Genomic DNA, 19,987 nt, shown 5'->3' on the forward strand with positions numbered 1-19,987 from the left:
GAAGGAGGGGGATTGGGTGCGGGCGGCGACCGGAGCGGGGCACCCCGCCGCTGCCCCACGTGGCCTCGGTGGCGAGGTCAGCCTCTGGAGCGTTCTCGTCCGCGGCGGCGGGACCAGGACCACCGCGTGTCGACGCGGCCGCCGAGGCTGTCAGGGCGGCGTGGTTTGACCGCTGCAGCGTGACGCATGCGGAGGGGGCGCGGGAGGTGTCCGTGACCCGGTGCCGCGATACAGAGGTGGAGCGCGTCGGGAAGGTCACCGTCGAGCGGTGCTGGGACGCGTGGCTCCGCGTAGGCGAGGTGGCCATCGCTGCGTGGTGCTGGCGCGCCGACATGGAGAGCTTCGGCGGGGTGCGCCTGGCGCGAAGCAAGGCTACGGGGCTCGATTGGTGCGGCATCGTGGAAGTCCAGATGTGCAGGGCCGTCGACGTCAGCCGGTATGGAGCCTCTTTTTTTCATCCGTCGGCGTTGGCGTCTGGCCCTCCGCCGCGATGGCCAGCCCCCGGCCGGGACGCCCGGCCCACCTCCTCCCTTTGATCAGCGTCCTCGGGCATTTAAACCCTACCCCAGCCTCCTCCTTCTTCCCCACGCCTCCATAGCCAAGCCACCGAGCACCTCGACCGACGGCTCGATTCATCGAAGCTCCGGCCGCCTCCACCAAATCGGCCACGCCCACACCTAGCCCACCTCCCTAGCTCCACCCTCGCCTCCTCAATGCTGCTCGCCACCCACCGCACGATCGGGAATCGGAGATTCCCCATCCGCCAGTGCCATCCTGGAGCCAAGCCCGTCCGCCGCCAAAATCCCAGCATCTGCCTCCACCTCCGCCCAATAGCTGCCACCCACAGCTCCTCTACCTCCTGCTCGACGTCCCCAACCCGTCCTTCCTCCAACTCCGGCAGTCCACCGCCGGGGATTTCGAATCCCGCGGCCACCCATGCTCTTCTGCCGCCGCCAAGACCTTACCACCGACAATCCCCTTCCAAAGCCTCTTCGTCGAATCCAGTGACCTAGGTGAGCTCCGCATGAACCCCCAATGGTCCTGTGCTCGATCCTCCGCCTCTTCCGGCTGCGGTGGCTTCCCGTGCACGAGGCGAGCGCTTGCTCCTTCGCTCTTGGCCTCCTGGGCCTGACTGCTGCGTGCGTTGCCTCCTGCAGTCATGCCTGCATGCTTGGGCCGACCTGCGTGAATCCAACCAATTTGCCTCTGGTAGACGGTAGGTAGCATCCTGCACATTTGGTCCAAGCTAAATTGGCCGATGGTGTAGACTGCTTGGAGCCAGCATGTCATCCAATGACATCATGGTTCCACAACCCCTTTCCTGTCTAATCTCCAAAATACATGATATATCAAAAATCATTTTTAATATTGTCTACTTTAACCATACTTTATAAACTTTTTCAACATGTAAATGATTTTCCTACATTTATTTTCAGAATACTTAAAAAAACAAGCTACTTTAGGGATCCGAGAAAAACAACGAGAAGAAAAATCAACAAGTGCTGCTGGATAAAAGAAACATAAAAAATTTCAATACATGATGCAAAAAAGAGTTAGATGAGAGGCTGACCTTTTAGCAGGGAAAAGACCGTATCTTCGTCTATACTATGTCTGAGCTTCAAGGTCGCCGCTACCGCAACATAGCCGCGATACCTACCATTCCCTACTCATACCCATTGCCATTTAAGCACGTGCATGGGGCGTCCACGTTAGAGGTGCCAAGCATTGAGAGGATAAGCACAAGGTTAGGACCGCACAAGGTTAGGACCGTGTCGTCAGCTGCTCTGTGCCCAACACACGCCGCGCGCTAGCCTTCCAATATAGAGACGGTGACATTGGCCATGATACAAATCATGTTTTACATTATAGCGTGATAATATATAGATATAGCATTTACCTGTAGCAACGCACGAGCATATTTGCTAGTAGAACTATAAAAGAGAATGAAGAGAGTACCGAAGATCAATATTTATTAAATTGAGGCCGTTACATAGTTCCGTGCACCAATTAATTACGAGCCACACCCACCAGGTAGAGTACTCCCTCCCCTTGCAAAAAGAATGCTTTGTCCTAAATCAAATTATGTTAAATTTAATTAAATTTATAAAAAGAGTATAAGTATTTATGACAAAAAATAATTGTTTTATAAAAGTATATTTTATGATGAATCTAAGATATTATCCGGTGTCATAATAGTGCTATTTTTAAAATAAATTTAAGATAGTTTGACTTAAGATAAAAGTAAGAAAGAATATTTTTCTCTTTGACAGAGGAAGTATTGTGTATTTGAATAGGTGGGCCGGCACTGTAGCAATTTCGCTATACTTGTGGTGTTGTCCCATCCGTTGGTTCAGATTGTGTACCACCGAAAAGAGTTTGGTATCCGCTTCATTGCATATCATCGAGAAAGCTTGGTTAAGTTCCTCGTCCATCCAAGTTCAAGTATATGACTCACTATCAGTACTTGTATTTTTGGCTAATTTTTTCAGCGGCAAGTGATATCCCTATCAGCAGTGAGGGTTCATGGTGACTTTGGAAGTATTCATATAGAAAGAAAGCCGGACCGAAAATCTCCGAATTCTAGTTCACTTCCATGGTGTCCGACCCATGGTTTATTTATCGAACTAGCGTTTTTATTTATTAATATAATATTTATTTTCTCCTATCCCTTTATTTTTAAATATATGATGCAGAGAATAAGCTAATTAGTTTATATCTATTCAAACACATCATATATGACATTATAGGTGAGATAACATAGTAATATTGTAAATAATATATTGTCCAAAGTTTGAAACTAGTGGCACAACATCTTATTTATCATTATTGTCCCACTACAAACCGGTTTGTTTAGCGACTAAACCAACCAGTTTGAACGGTTCACACCGACTCAATTGTATAACTGATCTTTAAACTTAAACCGAACTAGTTAGCTTTTTTTCGGAAATCCTGTATTTTCATAGTTCGTAGTGAGCATGTGTGCCTCCCAAGCATGCATCCTTCCTCGGTTTCGATCGGCGACCTGTGCGGCACAATCGCGTTGGCGAGGGGATTTCACAAGTATGCAGGGGCGTGACAGCGTGCTCGCCAGTTCGCCGCAGACCTCCGTTTGAGTCGATGCACATGACGGTGGGTGTCGGTGATTTTGCTCAGAATAGAAAAAGGATTTGAGAGGCGAGAGCCTCGGGCGAGTGGCGCGATCTGAAGCGGCGATACGGACGTGCCTCGGAATAATGGAATGCCATGCCTCACAATCCGAGTCGCCCCGTCGGATCTGCGGATGCCCAATCAGAAGATCCTATGAGCTGCCGGCACACGAGCTCTCACATGCTTGTGCACTTCTTCTTGCGTTGCGTGTACCCTGCCTGCGCTGGGCTTTCCAGTTTGCACCAATCACAGATCGAAGCTGGCTGCACCTTGCAAAGCTCAGGAGTGCAGCACCAAAAGCAAGAACAGCAATGCCCGATCGAGCTTGGCACCAAAACCGAATCATTCTCAATCCAACTCAACAATGGCGTTTTACATGACTACAAGCAACCAGCATTGCACACTGCACGGGATCATCAGCTAAAAAGAAAAAGAAACTCAGCCATGTGTGTTGACGGCCTCCCAGAGGAGGTTCCTGGGCGCGGGCCCTCCAGCGGCGGCGACGGCGCGCGCCTGCATGGCGGCGTCGCGCAGCGTCCTCAGCGTGAGCGCGTTGGCCTCCCAGAACCCGCAGCGCTCGTAGGGCAGGCCGTGCTTTCGGCAGAGCTCGCGCACCAGCGGCGCCACTCGCCGGAGGTGGCAGCGCGGCAGCCGCGGGAACAGGTGGTGCTCCACCTGGAACTGGAGGCCGCCGTGGAACCAGTCCATCCACGGAGGGCACGCCACGTCCAGCGTGCCCCGTGTCTGCTTCTGGAACCAGTCGTCCCCCCGTGGCCGCCCCACGTAGGTGCCCGCCGAGAAGTGGTTCAGGCAGAACTGCACGTGCTGGATCCCCGTCACGGCGAAGCTCACCAGCACGAACGCCGCGCGCTCGCCGGCGCCGCCGGGCAGCCGCGACACCAGCCACGGGTACCAGAGCCAGAACACGGCCACGCCGGCGACCTCCGCGAGGCGACCCGGCACGCGCGTCCAGGTGTCGGTGAGCAGCAGCAGCGACTGCGCGAAGAGGTTGGCGCGCGCCACGCACATCACCGGGTAGAAGGTCCAGTGCTGGTAGCTGACGAGGAGGCGCGCGGCGGCGTCGAAGCGCATCACCCGGCGGTAGAACGCGGAGGTGAGCGACGCGAAGAGGCGCGGCGAGACGGCGAAGAGCGGCATGTGCTGCACGTCCGGGTCGTGGTCGAGGCTGTTGCAGGCGATATGGTGCGCGTTGTGGTTGCGCTTCCACCACCCGATGCTGATGCCGGCGACGCAGTTGCCCGCCACCACCTGCACGGCGCGGTTGAGGAGCTTGCTCCGCATCACGACGTAGTGGCCCGAGTCGTGGCCGAGGAAACCCGACTGCATCCACAGGAAGCCCAGCATGACGGCAGCGGCCATGTGGGCGGCGACGCTGGCGGTGGCTAGCACGAGCCAGAGCGCGCCGGCGAGCAGCGCTGCCATGGCGCAGAGCGAGGCGGCGCAGCCGTGGCCCTTGCGGTCGAAGAGCCCCGCCCGGGCGAACTCGGCGACGAGGCGGCGGTAGTCGCGGGACACCTCGGAGACGGTGTAGTCGGAGAGCGTGGCGACGCGGTAGCGGTCGAGGACCCGCCACGCGGAGGCAGGGTGGTAGGCGACGAAGGCGTCCGTCACGTCCTGCCCGGCCAGGCTCAGCAGCGGGAGGTCCCCGCCCGGGTGGAGCGGCAGCCAGGACGTGACGTCGTAGACCTTCCCCTGCACCGCCACCCACACGTCGCCCTCGGCGCTGTGCTTCGCCATCTCCGCCGACGTTACGTACTTCTCCTCCGGCCTCGCCGCCTTCTTGTCGGCGACGTCATCCATCCCAGCGGCGGCGTTCTTCACAGCCACCATGCTGCCGCTCGAACAACGCAATGCCGGCTAGTAGATTAGATCTGCGCGACGCAATGCTGACGAGTGGGGGAGAGCGAGATGATTATTGGGCCCTCCGCGGCCGCCGCCGCTCTCTTTGGTCTCCTCCTATTGGGAAGGAGGGTGGGAGATGGCCAGATGGGATTGGTTGGAGTCCATGTAGAGGGGGAGAGCAGGGGAAGGAAGGAATGTGGTTTTTGTTTTGCAGCGGAGGCTTTGACCGTTTTGACGAGAAGCTGGCGAAGGAGGGGCCCACCGGGCCCAGCCGAATGCCCGAATCGGATCGGCAGCAGCAGACAGCTAGGCCGGCCACGGTGTGACCAGCTGGACCCACCACCGACGCCTGTAAAATCTGCAAGCACAGAGGTAGCAGGCAGAGGCAGGCACAGGCTGGGGCGTTGGTAACTTTGGTGCGGCGCATGCCAACATGCTCGTTGCCAGTTTGCCAGCCGTTGCTTTGCGCACGCAGATTTCTGCTCTGTCTCTGCAGCTGTTTCAATGGGCTGACGAGCTGTGCAGGTTTTTGCTTTAGGCCGGTCTGAGTGGAATTTCACGAAGAGTTAATGAGTATTAATTTCCATACCATATTACCAATTTTGCTAATTTAGCAAACTATTTATGAAGAGATAAGGAGAAGCTTTATCATATTTGAGAGGAGTTTCATCCCCGTAATACTCAACAGGCATAGTTATCTAATTCTCAATCATGATAACTGTATAATGAAATTGTGCACTGAGACTGAGTATAACGATTTTTACGAAATCGCTAGCAACCAGCAAGCAAGGATGTTCTGATGTTCCCACGGCTATCAAATTTGGGACTATTTGGATAAACCATTGCTCTTATAAATTGCATGAACCGACGTTTTGTGTACATCTATTCTTAGATACACGATAACATTGATTTTTTTTCATTTGTTTGAGGTTTCATATTTTCTCCAAATATTCGCGTAAACACATGAATCTACAATTTAAAGTACTTTTGATAATAAATATAAGTGGTACTTATTTTACCTTGTTTAACTAATTAATTAAACAGATGTGGTCAAAGTTGGAGAAAAAATCAATTGTATAACGAAGATTGTATCAGAAAATACGATTCAAAATAATTATCATGCTAATGCCCGAGCCACCACCTCTAGACCTCCTTGTCTAATTTGAAAAACCGTGCAGCAGCTTCATGTTCTCCTAAGGTGGGTGTACTTCGGTGGATGGTGCCAAATGATTCTATACCTTCTCGAGCTAATCTCCACCAAAGACATAGAGATCAACAGAGTGCATGTGAAGCTTGTGGTGCATGAGAAGAAATAGTGTGCGCTTCGTGCGCTCGTGGAGTGCACGCATGCAAAAGTTCTTTCGATTACATTTGAAGGAGCTGCGAACGCCTTGGCAGATTGCAATATGTGCAAGGGATGGATCCGCGGTGGTATTTGACATCGAGATCTAGAGCCGTACCATCCTCTCTTCAATGCTCCTCCACACCGGCAGGCCCCCTTTCGTCATCGATCTTCGACACTGCCGAGACGGGATCTTCACCGGCGAGTCCATCGAAAGTGACATATGTGCCTCCACTGCTAGCCAAATTGATGGTTCGATCTGAGTTGATGGGTGTCTAATTTGATGTTTTGTCATGAAAATTTTGAGCCGTGAATGTGATATGAGCTTTTTTCTTTTGCAGGTGCTATAAGCTCATGTTTGTTTGCCGTCATCTCTCAGCTGAGCTTCTCTAAAACTGATCTGTATGCACCCTGATAGCCCGATCGAGTATGCTGTGGTCGTTCAGATCTATGGTGACACTATTATTTTCTAGGGGAAATAAAATCACTGGTATCCTCGGTGCACAAGACATTACAATTGGGAAGCTGTTATGGTTGAGAAATCTTCATCCTTACCTCATGTTAAAGCACTCGACGTCTCTCTGCGTTTCTTGGTTGGTATGCCTCCTCCCTTCCCTCATCGCCATATGGGTCTCGTCTCAAGCAGTCCGTTCCCCGTACGCACCTAGCTACCGACCTACGGATTGAACATCAAAGCATCGAGTGGAGGAGTTTGCGTGGATCCTTCATGTCAAACACTCAGTTCTCCTTCAGCATATACGGATCTAACATCGAAACTTCAGGTAGATGAGTCAACGTCGGGAGCAGCGATGAGCGTGGAGGGAGACGGTGTCAAGCGCAGCGACGAACGGAGAGGGCGGCGGTGCGGCTGAATACAGCATCGGGTGTGGATGTAGAGTCGCTAGGAGGAAGGCGGCTGAAGCGGCAGCATCGGCGGAGCTCGCTGCCTACCGGTGTGTGGCCACGAGTAGAGATGGTAACGGTGTCTGGCGTGGCGATAAACAAAGAGGTAGATTGAGATCGTGGATGAGTTGGAACCACGAGTGAACTGTAGCTGCAGTCACGACTCGTGAAGGAACAAGTTGGGGCTCTTATATGGCTTCCCATAGCTCACTACGGGAGACTGGGAAATTGCCGAGTGCCAGGGGCACTCGGTGAAGGGCAAAAACACTCGGCGAATTGTTTGCCGAGTGTAACACTCGGAGTGTAACACTCGGCAAACGGCACACGGCAAATTTTCAGTCGGCAAACGCTGGTTGCCGAGTGCCGAGAAAACACTCGGCAACCAATTTCTGAAAAAAATAAAAAAAAACATCCTCCGCCGCCACCACATCCTGCTCCGCCGCCGCCACCACCACCACTGCCAGCTCCGCCAGCCACCACCACCGCCTACTCCGCCGCCGCCAGCACCACCACCACAGCACCACCTCCCATGCCGCCATGCCTTGCCTCCTGCTGTCGATGCTGTCGCCGTGCCTCGCACCCGTGCCTCCCACCGACCGTCGTGCCTTGCCTCCCTGCCGCCATGCCCGCCGCCGCCACCACCACCTGCCGGCCACCACCACCACCTCCACCACCACACCCGCTGGCCACCACCTCTACCACACCCTGGCCTCGACGTCGACCGCCGCACGAGCAAGCTTGCCCCACTCCTTGCTCCATGACCGGCATCGTCGCGAGTCGAGGAGCTGGATCCGGGGCGGAGGGGCGGAGCCCCCCCCCCCCCCCCGATCCGGGGAGAGGGGTGGGGCGGCGGCTGGAGACGCCGCCGGAGAGGGGCCGCCGCGCGAGAGAGGGGAAGAGCGGAGGAGTGGAGGGAGTTTCCTGGAGAGGGAGGGGAGGGATCCAGCGCCACCACCACGAAGTACGCGCCCACCCAGCGAGTCCCCGCCGGATCCGGGGAGGAGGGCCTATGCGGCGGCCGGATCCGGAGAAGATGGGCGGGGCGGTGGCCGGAGAAAGGGAGAGGAGGGACCGGGGCGGCGGCCGGAGAAAGGGAGAGGAGGGACCGGGGCGGCGGCCGGAGAGGGACGAGGGGCCGGCTGCGTGGAGGGGAGGGGGCGGATCCGGGGAGGGGAGGCGGCCGGAGATGGAGAGGGAGGGGAGGGGCAGGGCGCCGCCAGTGAGGGAGGGGCTCGGGAGGGAGGGGAGGAGGCGCGCTGAGGGAGGCGGGGGGGTGGCGTGCTGAGGGAGGGGGCAGGAAGGTTATACGGGAATTTTTTCTTTGCCGAGTGTCCTATATCTAGGCACTCGGCAAAGATTGTTTTTTCATTTTGCCTCCTCCTCCATAACAGTTTGTACTCATATTATATGATTATATTATGCGGTTGTAGGTCAAATTCACTCAACAATATGTATTTGGTTGTTCTACTTATATTATTTCATTATTTTATGCGGTTATAGTTCGAATTCAATTTATATCAATTAAAATTCTATAATTGCACTTAATACATTAAAATTATCTAACGGTTCCAAAAAATTACAAAAATTTCACATGAAACAATATATGTTCTGTACTTCCTATAAAAAAGTTTTGTAGTCAAAACCAAACTCGACCGTCACTCTAAATCCAATTCTTATCGAATCCTTCTCAACGCTAGTATTCTTCTTCCGAGATGCTTCGGTTTGTAAACATCGTACGTGACGAAATGTGTGAAACCTTCTTAATTTTTTTCCACAACCTTCACGTATGATATCATCACATCATGACAAATCTCATGATTTTCAAACTTCGCTTGCTTTTTTTACAATTTAAAAATCATTTGGCCACACGTTCGTGGTCGTGTTTCCTGAATAAAATGTTCGAAATTTCTTTTCATTTCATGGGTCATGTCTCAAATTTGGCTAAATAACATGATTATCATTTTTCTACTCATTTTATTCTACTCATTTTACAGGTCGGCGAGAGAGGGACTAGTCCCAAGTCTCTTTGTGCTTGTGCTCTCACGGAGCGTACTAGTGTGCTGTGGCTTGTGGGAGAAGAAGCCGATCCCCTCCTCCGGCCCTCGGTGCCTCCTTTTATATCGTAAGGGGGGTGGCCGGAGTTACAGCTGGGATCGGGCGAAGAGGACCGTAAAAGTGTAAACGTAGTATGGTAAAAAATACGGCAGGAAGGGAGGAACAAGTTCCTAGACGCCCGACGCCTTTGCCGGCCCCTGACGAGCGCTGGCGTGCATGCCGGAGGGGGGGGGGCGGCCGTGTGCCAACTGTCGTCGCGCCCTACAGATAGCTCCTTCGGCATTCGTAGGCGTCGGGTTATGATGAAGGCGTTTCGTCGTTACCCCGGTGTCCGTTGGGGAGGACGGTGGATGCTACCGTTCTGATGATGGCTCCTGGAGAGAGGGCGTCACATCCTTGCTACCGGGCGTGCGGGACCTGAGGGTGCGCGGGGCCCGAGGACAGGCGGGTCTCTCCTCCGCTCTGGTCGGCGCAGGTCATGAGTACCCTGCGGCGAATGGGAGGGAGCCACCAAAACTGTAGCTTGTACAGTATGGTCGTGCATGGGTACTTGCAGCGGGTTGCGTGAGCAGCGCGGTCATCCTTCCTCCTGCCAGGCCTGCGGCGCATTTATGACGAGGCCGATGGGAGGGACCCATGGGACTGCTTATCTTGTCCACCTGGTCCGTATCCGAGGGGGATGTCCGCCCTGGGGGCCCTAGTGAGTCCGACCCCTGGGCTCGGGGTCGGACGAGGCGGAACCTTGGGGCGAGGGGTCGGGCGCCCCTGACCCCGGGGCCGTAGTCGGACGAGGCGGAAGCCTCGTGGAGGGAGGTCGGGCGCTCCCGACCCTGGGACCGCGGTCAGGCGAGGCGGAGCTTTGATTAGGCTAGGTGGGCCTAGGCCTTTCGCGTCTGCTCTTTTAAGCGGTATTTGGGAGATCGTTAATATTTCCCCCCAACAGTAGCCCCTGAGCCTGTGGTGGAGCAAAAGTGCTCCTCCGGAGGCTTCTTTCGCCGTTTCGCCGCAGATTTTGTTTATGGTGTGCTTGCTTTATCCCAGTTTGGCCAGGGAACCTGCGAATCGTGACCACACGCGTGGCCGTTGGTTGCGATGCTAGCCCCCGAGCCCCCGCGCGTTGCAGGAGACCGGTCGGGAGACCAGGTCGACTTTTGATCGTTGCCCCTCAAGCGTCCGTTCGCTAGGACGGAGGGGTCGAGCCGTGCCATGTTACCCTCGTTGGGCGAACCGTGGTGCTCGTTTTGAGCTGCGAACGGGTAGGTTCGAGTGGAGTCCCGGTCCCCGTTCGGGGGGGGGGGGTCCGGCTCGGGCCAAGCTGGTGGCGTACTCCAATCTCCCGCCGGCCAGTTCATATAGTTCCCAGGTCCGTTCGGCCGGATTCAGGGGCTCGTTGCCTTTCCCCGTGGAAAAACCATGAACTTTATACCAGATGGGACTCGAACATGAGGTCGGGACGCCCTCGGCTTTCGCTCGCCTGGGTGTTGGCCGCTAGCGGACGCGTCCCTTCTCACCCCTTGCTCAGGGGATGTCCTGAGGCAGCTGTCGAACCCGTGGCGGGCCAGCCTTCGAACCTCTGGACCGTAATGGGCCGTAGGGGCGTTTTCAGCCCCGTATCCCTTTCTTACCTCTCGGTGGGCCTTGGGCCGGAACGGAGCGGTCGTTGCGTCTGGGCCGAACGTGGGGGACGTTGTGGGCGTGCCATCTGGGAGGCGGAGTTATGGGGAGCGCCGTCCCACGAATCGAGGAGGATAGGATGTTTTCGCGGCCGATCGTGTGCGCGGTTTTCGAAAAGGAAATGGGCGTGGCAGGGGCGTACCTGGCGCCGCATTTATGGTGGCAGGGGCGTTGATTTGGCTTCTCCCGTACCTTTCTTATAAAAATGGGAGCCCGCCGCACTGGTTCCGCCTGCCTTCTGCATTCGAGCCTTTTCGCCCTCCAGCCTCACGCTTAGTTCATCCGCGCCTGCTTCGTTTTCCTCCGCTCCAAGCCGCGCCCTTTCCTCCCGTCTCTATTGATCTTCCTCCTCCTCCGGCGATGGGTTCCTGGGGGATCTCCCATTTCACCTCCTCGTGGGCCTGGTGCGGAAGGGCCTCCTCTGTGAGAGGACGGCTGCGGGCGAGTGGGAACTGCCGGGGACGGAGCAAGTGCCAACGCCTCCCTCCGGCTACGTCGTCTCCTTCGCTCACTTCCATGAGCAGGGGTTCGCTTCTCCCCCGAGCCGCTTCTTCCGGGGGCTCCTCCACTACTATGGGCTCGAGCTCCAGCACCTCAACCCCAACGGGATCCAGCACATTGCGGTGTTCGTCGCACTGTGCGAGGGATTCCTCGGCATCGAGCCCAACTTCTCGCTGTGGAAATACTTTTTCACAGTGAGTTTGTACCAGAAGATGGAGAAGAAGGGGAGTCAGCAGCGGTCGCCTCTGGTGCCGATCGGGTGCGCCGGGATCCACCTTCGCCATACCCGCTCCAAGGAGTATATGGTGATGAAGACCTCGGCGTCCCACAAGGGGTGGCACAACCAGTGGTTCTATGTGAAGAACTACCCGGACTCCCCCCTGCCGGCTTTCACCGGCTGCACCATCGACGTGGTGCCGGAGGTGTGGGCGTACAGGCCGGTGGAGAAGGAGAAGAAACGGTTCTTCGACCTGCTGCAAGCCATCGAGCGGCTGAAAAGGAGCGGGCTCACCGGCGCCGGGGTCATCGGAGCGTACCACGCCCAACGGGTGGCGCCGCTGATCCTCCGGGTCCGGCCGCTTGCCGCCATGACCCCTGACGCGCCGACCGAGGGCACCGTCTTGGCGACGGGTGCGCTCGCCGCTTCCGAGATCTGGCAACGGATTCGGGAAGCGCTGGAGGACAAGGACGTCGAGTACCCGATTCCCGGGCACCCGTCGATGCGCCCGGACGTGGGCTTCATAGATCTGGTAAGGGGTTGGGGCGTCGTCCTCCTTTTTTTTGTATCTTGCGATTGTCACTCTGACGTGGAGCTGTTTTGCGCTCGTAGGGCCCGCTAACCCGGGTCATGGACTCACTCCCGCCGGTGCCGGAGGACGCTGAGCGGCGGACGCGCAACCGTCTCCTTGCCGAGGCGCAGAAGCGCTGTAAGGACAAGGAGACGGTGAAGAAGAGGAAGAAGGCCGCCAAGGAGTTCCAACGGCGGCGGAGGAGGCCGGTCGTGTCAGACGACGACGACGATGATGACGATGATGATGAAGAGGATGAAGATGAGGAAGATGATGAAGAGGAGGAACCGATTTTCTCCTTCCGTTCGGGCGCACTCGCCACTCGGGAGGCACCCCCGCGGACGGTCGCGATGGGTGAAGCGGAGGAGGCGTCCGCCCAGGCTTCAGCTCCACCAGGACCTGGGGCTGCGCCCAGGGACCAGTACAGAGCGTCCCCCAGGAGTCGACGGGGGACACCCCCCAGGGGCCGGCGCGGGGCGTCGCCTAGGAGCGGGCGCGGGACGCTCCCCAGGGGTCGGCAAGGGGTGCCCCCCAGGGGTCGACACGGGGCACCTTCCCAGAGCGGCGCGGAGCGCCCCTCGGGGGTCTTCGGAGCCTGCCCCCGCCGCCGCTTCGGAGCCGGCGCGGGGCGCCCCCTAGGAGTCGACGCGGAACGCCCCCCAGGGGCCAGCGCGGGGCGTCTCCCAGGAGCGGGCGCGGGACGCTCCCCAGGGGTGGACATGGGGCTCCTTCCCGGAGCCGGCGCGGAGCGCCCCTCGGGGGTCCTCGGAGCCTGCCCCCGCCGCCGCTTTGGAGCCGGCGCGGGGCGCCCCCCAGGAGTCCGCCCAGGGCGTTCCTCGGAGGTCCGCGGAGACCGCCTCCACCACCACGCCCGCGACTGGAGGGCAGCGAAGCGGCGACAAGCGGCCGCTGCCGGATGTCCCGGGGTCGGCGTCAGGCTCCGAGGCGAAGCGTGCGCGCCGCCCTTGTGCTTCAAGAACGTAAGTTGGCCTTCCTTGCATCTCGTTCCTCTCCCCTTCTCATGTTCGTTCCTACTCATGTCTGTTCGTCGATGTGCAGTGCCGCTCCTCGTGGCCTTGCCCTGCAGCTGGCGCCTAAGAAGGCGTTGCAGTTGTCGTCCTCCTCCAGGGGGCGGACCACGGTCCCGCCCGCAGCGAGCGGCGGGGTCCCTGGTGAGGCCGCGGATCCCTCCGCGGGGGCGACCCCTGTGATGGCGGCTGGCGGAGCGATGGCGGCGTCGGTCGCGGGAGGGGGAGCGGACCCCACTCCGCCTTCGGTTCCCCCGGTCGCCCCTACAGCGCAGGGCGCGATCCCCCCAGGTTCTCAGGCCGGGGAGGTGATCGACCTTGACGCCGACAAGGCGGAGGAGACGGCGGCGACTGGAGGTGGGGCGGATGCCCCCGCAGCCGTGGCGGGATCGGCGGCGGAGGGAACGCCTGACCCCGAAAGCGCGGCGGCGGAGGCAATAGCGACGGAGGCGGGGACCTCCGCCCCGATTACCCCCGCGGAAGTGGCTCCGGCGGCGGAGGCGGAGGGGCCCGCTGGGGGGACTCCGGCAGGAACGGAGGAGCCTCCCCAGGTGGTTGCAGCGGGGGGCGAGGTAGCCGCGGGGGTATCGCCGGCGGCCTCGGTGGCGACGAGCGTGCAGGTACCAGGGCCGTCGGTAAACCCGGCGGCTTCTAGTGCAATGGTGCCGACCTCGACGACAGCGTCAGGATCGGTTCCTACCTCGACCTCGGCTCCCACCATTCCCAAGGCGTGGAGAGGGTCCGTCCTCCGCTGGTCATCCTACGAGGACCCGCCGAGGCATCTCTTCACGCTGGACGACACCGCGGAGTGGCACAAGTGGCAGGCGGTGCAGGGCGGCCTTGCCCACGCTCAGGCGGCTCTGTCCTCGGCGTTGGGGGTTCTGGGCAACACCGTTCTCCCTGGCAGCCAGGTATGTTGCCCCTACTGTTGGTGATTGGCGTCTCCTATTTGCTTTATCCCTGATGGCACGTTGCTTTGCAGGCCCTCCAAGAGTGCAGTCGAGGCAAATCTGATTTCCTCCGGCTGGAGCGGGGGCTCTGGGAGTGCTTCAACGCGGAGAGGGAGTGCACCAGGGAGCTGTCCCTGCAGGTCACTGCCGCCCAGGGGGTCATCCGTGACCTGCAAAGGCATGAGGGGGCAGCGCTGGAGGAGGCACGGCGATCGGAGGACAAGCTCCAAGCCGTTATTGACAAGGCCCGTCTTGACCACGAGGAGTTCCGGGCAGCCGCTGAGAGGGCCCGCCGCGATGCTGAGGAGCTTGCCCGGCTGAGGGGGGAGTATGAAGCCCTCCAGAAGACCGTCGACCGCATCCGTCGCGAGCGGCACCAGGCTTTGCAAGACCGGGACGCCGAGAAGGCCAAGAAAGTGGAGGCCGAGCAGGGACTCCAGACCGCCGTGTCAGAAGGAGCTGACCGGGAGCGCGAGCTGAAGGCCTGGGCCGACGGTGAGTCTCTTTTCCGTTCCCACGTTCTCGTGGTGTCGCGGTTTGTTCTTTGACACGGTGGGCTTTTCCGGATGATTCCTGCAGGCGAAATCGCCAAGCTACAGGGCTTGCTCGACGCGGAGCGCGGTGAGCTCAGCGCCCTGCAGGATGCGGTCCGCGTCGTCTGCGACGACTTCGGCGTGATTCTGGAGGAGGGGTCGAGCTCTCTGCCGGCTCGTGTCCTCAGGGTACGCTGTCGGCGTCGTGAGATCGTCGTGGACGCGCTTCACGTCGGCGTGCGGCGAGCCTTCGGGGTCTTCGGCTCCCATTATTCCGGTATTAACTTTGTCGGGATGAGCGAGGGGTACGCCACTGATTACTCCGAAGCCGAGCTGGACGAGATCGATGCAGCGGTGTTCGCACCAGCGGAGGCCCTCGCGAAGCTCCTAGAAGATGAGGCCGTCCCTCCTGCCGACCCCCCGTCAAGTTAACTGTACCGGGCTTGCGCCCAAATTGTAATTATGTCAGTTTCGGACTTATTTCGTGATGGCCATACGGGCCTGTTTATAACTTTGCCGTGCGAAAGCTTCCGATCCCCTTTACTGTTCCTTTGGGCTTGAAAGTTTAGAATACGTTGTCGGGTGCGTCAGTAAGTTTTGATGAGCGAAGGTGCCGTAGCCGCTAGGGCGTAGGTTTTTTCGCAGTCCGATCAATCTTGCCTGAGCACCGTTCGCGCATTCTTCTCTTTTTGCGTCCAAAAGTCTAGAAAGGGAGTGTTCGGTTTGAAAACAAAAAATGTTTCTTTTGGGCGGTGCCAAGCGGCTGGGGTCGGAACCCCTGGTAGCCCCCGAGGGGTATGCGGTCCTGGAACGAGGCCAGGGTCGGATACCCCTGAGCTTAAAGGAAAAGGCCTGAACCGAGACGGCTCAGGGTTTCTTTTTTCGCAGAAGAGCAAAACTGGTAGCCCCCGAGGGGTATGCGGCCTTGGAACGAGGCCAGGGTCGGATACCCCTGAGCTTAAAGGAAAAAGCCTGAACCGAGACGGCTCAGGGTTTCTTTTTTTCGCAGAAGAGCAAAACTGGTAGCCCCCGAGGGGTGTGCGGCCCTGGAACGAGGCCAGGGTCGGATACCCCTGAGCTTAAAGGGATTATCGGAATTGAAGACAAGTTTGTGCAGAACTTGGAAATAAGAGCTATGGGTAAAAGCGCCTTAGCTGTTCTATGTTCCAGGCGTTGCTGAAGACCTGCCCGTCGGGAGTCGCCAGCTTGTAGGTGCCTGGCCGTAGTACTTGTACGACGATGAACGGGCCTTCCCATGGGGGAGTCAACTTGTGCCGACCCCTGTTGTCCTGGACGAGGCGGAGCACCAAGTCGCCGACGTTGAAGGCTCGGCCTTGTACCTTGCGGCTGTGGTAACGCCGTAGGGCCTGCTGGTACTTAGCCGAGTGTAGTAGGGCTACGTCTCATGCCTCATCGAGTTGATCTTGTGCGTCCTCGAGTGATGCCTGGTTTCCCTGTTCGTCGTATGCCTTGACCCTCGGCGATCCGTACTCTAGATCGGTGGGCAAAATGGCCTCTGACCTGTAGATCATGAAGAATGGGGTGAAGCCCATCGCCCGGCTGGGGGTCGTCCTCAGGCTCCAAAGGACTGCGGGAAGCTCCGCAACCCACCGTCCGCCGAACTTTTTAAGGCGGTCGAAGATCCGTGGCTTGACTCGGATGTGGTGGTCGTCGCAGAACTGGAGGAATCTCTTCCCGGTGAACTGCGTGCCGTTGTCGGTGATGACGGAATTTGGGATCCCGAAGCGGTGGATGATGTCGGTGAAGAACTGTACCGCCTGCTCGGACCAGATTTGAGCCACCGGTCTTGCCTCGATCCATTTGGAGAACTTTTCGACGGCGACAAGCAGGTGGGTGAAGCCCCCGGGCGCCTTTTTGAAGGGTCCGACGAGATCCAGCCCCCAGACCGCGAACGGCCACGTGATGGGGATGGTCTGCAACGCCTGCGCGGGTAGGTGAGTCTTGCGGGCAAAGAACTGGCACCCTTCACAGGTGCGGACTACCTGGGTAGCATCAGCGACCGCGGTCGGCCAATAAAAACCTTGTCGGAAGGCGTTGCCAACGAGGGTCCTCGGCGTGGCGTGGTGACCACAGGCTCCGGCGTGGATATCCTGGATCAGCGCCTTTCCCTGTTCGATCGGGATGCAGCACTGGAGGATCCCAGTGTGGCTTTTCTTGTAGAGCTCCCGGTCGATGATGGTGAAGGATTTGGCGCGGCGCGCGATCCTACGGGCCTCCGTTTTGTCTGCCGGGAGCGTGTCGCGGACTAGGTAGTCGAGGTATGGGGCTCTCCAGTCGATCGGGGGGTCGGCTCCTACAGCGGGGTTTGCCGTGATCTCCATGACCGCGGGGTCGGACGGATCGGCTCCCGGGGCCGAGTCGGGCAAAGCGGTGTCGACCCCCTCGGGACTGGTGCTCGGATCTGGGACAGGTGGCGCGCTGCCGACCTCCCCTGACTCGGGTGCCGATCCCAGGGCCGGGGGTGCTTCGCCGACCCCTGCTAGTTCTGGATAACGGATTGAAGGCTTCAACTCGTCGCTAACGAAGACACCGTCGGGGACGGGCATTCGGCCGGACGCCGCCTTCGCCAGCTCGGCGGCGGCTTCGTTGAAGTGCCTTGCGACGTGGTTGAGCTCTAGCCCGTCGAACTTGTCTTCGAGCTTACGGACCTCGTTGCAGTAGGCTGCCATTTTGGGGTCATGGCAGCTCCACTCCTTCATGACTTGTTCGACGACTGACTGGGAATCGCCCCGGATGTCCAGCCGACGGATACCCAGCTCGATGGCGATGCGGAGTCCGTTGAGGAGGGCTTCGTACTCGGCGACATTATTAGATGCAGGAAAATGGAGGCGGATCATGTACCTGATGCGCACGCCCAAGGGAGAGACGAAGACGAGACCCGCTCCGGCGCGGGCCCTCATCAGTGACCCGTCGAAGTACATTGTCCAATACTCCTGCTTCTCTGGCGCCGATGGCGTTTGAATCTCCGTCCACTCTGCCACGAAGTCGGCGAGTGCCTGGGACTTGATGGCGGTGCGGGGGGTGTAGGTGATGCCCTGGTCCATGAGCTCAAGCGCCCACTTCGCGATCCTCCCCGTAGCGTTTGGATTCCAGATTACTTCGCCTAACGGGAATGATGAAACGACCGTTACCGAGTGGGAGGTGAAGTAGTGGCGCAGCTTCCTTTTCGTGATAAGGATGGCGTAGACGAGCTTCTGGATCTGCGGGTAACGTGTCTTGGATTCGGACAAGACTTCGCTGATGAAATACACCGGGCGTTGCACCTTGAGAGCATGTCCCTCCTCTTCTCGTTCCACCACCAGGGCCGCGCTAACCACCTGGGTGGTCGCCGCGATGTAGAGCAGGAGGGGCTCGTCGTCGGTAGGCGGGACTAGGATCGGGGCCTTCGTCAGGAGGTCCTTGAGTCGGTCAAGTGCCTCCTGGGCCTCGCCGATCCATTCGAAGCGGTCAGTCTTCTTCAGGAGCCGATAGAGAGGAAGCCCTCGCTCGCCGAGGCGCGAGATGAAGCGGCTTAGAGCCGCCAAGCATCCCATGACGCGCTGAACTCCCTTTATGTTTCGGATTTGCCCTATGTTGCTGATGGCCGCTATCTTCTCTAGGTTTGTTTCGATGCCGCGCACGGAGATGATGAAGCCTAATAGCATGCCCCTTGGGACTCCGAACACACATTTCTCGGGATTGAGCTTAATACGCTTATCCCTGAGCCTTTCGAAGGCTAGTTCAAGGTCGGGAACGAGCTAGTTGCCCCTCCTGGATTTAACTACGATGTCGTCAACGTAGGCCTCAACGGTCCGCCCGATGAGGTCTCCGAAGCACTTCAGCATGCATCGCTGGAATGTAGCCCCCGCATTTTTGAGGCCGAATGGCATCTTAACGTAGCAGTAGGGGCCAAAGGGGGTGATGAAGGAGGTAGCGAGCTGGTCGGCCTCTTTCATCGCGATCTGATGGTAGCCGGAATATGCGTCGAGGAAGCTGAGGGTCTCGCACCCGGCGGTTGAGTCGACTATTTGATCTATGCGTGGCAAAGGAAACGGGTCCTTTGGACACGCTTAGTTGAGACCGGTATAATCGACACACATCCTCCATTTCCCGTTCTTTTTTGGTACAAGGATAGGATTAGCCAGCCACTCGGGGTGGTGCACTTCCTTGATGAACCCGGCCGTCAGAAGCTTCTGGAGCTCTTCGCCGATGGCCTTGCGCCTTTCCTCGTCGAAACGGCGCAATCCTTGCTTCACGAGCTTGGAGCCGGCCTTGATGTTCAAGGAGTGCTCGGCGACTTCTCTCGGAATCTCGGGCATGTCCGAGGGCTTCCACGCGAAGATGTCGCTGTTCGCGCGGAGGAAGTCGACGAGCGCACTTTCCTATTTGGGGGATAAGGCCGCGCTGATCCGCACGACTCCTCCGTTGGAACAGTCGGGATCGAGGGGGACCTCTTTGATACCTTCGGCGGGCTCGAAGGAGATGTTCGGCTGCTTGGAGTCGGGCCGGTCCTCGGTGGCCTCCGAAAGCTGGACCGCCAGGTCGCTCATGACGGTGATGGCCGCGGCGTACTCGCAGCACTCTACGTCGCACTCGTATGCCTTCTGAAAGGTCGTGCCAACGGTGATGACCCCGTTGGGCCCCGGCAGCTTGAGCTTGAGGTAGGTGTAGTTGGGGATAGCCATGAACTTTGCGTAGCATGGCCGTCCCAAGATGGCATGGTAGGTTCCGCGGAACCCCACCACCTCGAAGGTGAGAACCTCCTTCCTATAGTTGGAAGGGGTCCCGAATGTAACGGGCAGGTCGATTTGCCCGAGAGGCATCGCCTGCTTCCCTGGCATGATGCCATGGAAAGGCGCCTTGCTGGGACAGAGGCGGGAACGGTCGATCCCCAAAGCGTCGAGGGTCTCGGCGTAGAGGATGTTGAGGCCGCTGCCCCCATCCATGAGCACCTTGGTGAGGCGCGTCGTGCCGACGATGGGGTCGACGACAAGAGGGTAACGCCCCGGATGCCGGACGCGTCCAGGGTGGTCGGACCTGTCGAAGGTGATGGCCGGCCCCGACCAGTCCAGGAAGGCCGGAGTCGCTGGCTCGGCCGTGTAGACCTCCCGGCGCTCCCGCTTCAGCTGGCGCTTGGTGTCGTATGCCGCGGAGCCGTCGAAGATCATGAAGCAGCCGTCCACCTTGGGGAAGCCGTCTTCCT

General features: G+C 58.4%; 1 protein-coding gene across 1 annotated transcript; it reads right to left on the reverse strand.

Moving 5' to 3' along the window:
- Positions 1-3,468: 3,468 nt before the first annotated feature.
- LOC117855905 (delta(8)-fatty-acid desaturase 2) lies at positions 3,469-5,410 on the reverse strand. The gene has a single exon (XM_034738305.2). It carries the CDS (start codon positions 4,996-4,998, stop codon positions 3,586-3,588), a length of 1,413 nt encoding a protein of 470 aa, XP_034594196.1. The 5' UTR covers positions 4,999-5,410; the 3' UTR covers positions 3,469-3,585.
- Between the last annotated feature and the right edge of the window lie 14,577 nt (positions 5,411-19,987).

This window comes from Setaria viridis, chromosome 5, assembly GCF_005286985.2.
Source record: "Setaria viridis chromosome 5, Setaria_viridis_v4.0, whole genome shotgun sequence".
Taxonomy (NCBI): domain Eukaryota; kingdom Viridiplantae; phylum Streptophyta; class Magnoliopsida; order Poales; family Poaceae; genus Setaria; species Setaria viridis.

Excerpts from the sequence above, each read along its gene's own strand:
- LOC117855905 (XM_034738305.2), bottom strand. The coding sequence starts at position 4,998 with ATGGTGGCTGTGAAGAACGCCGCCGCTGGGATGGATGACGTCGCCGAC.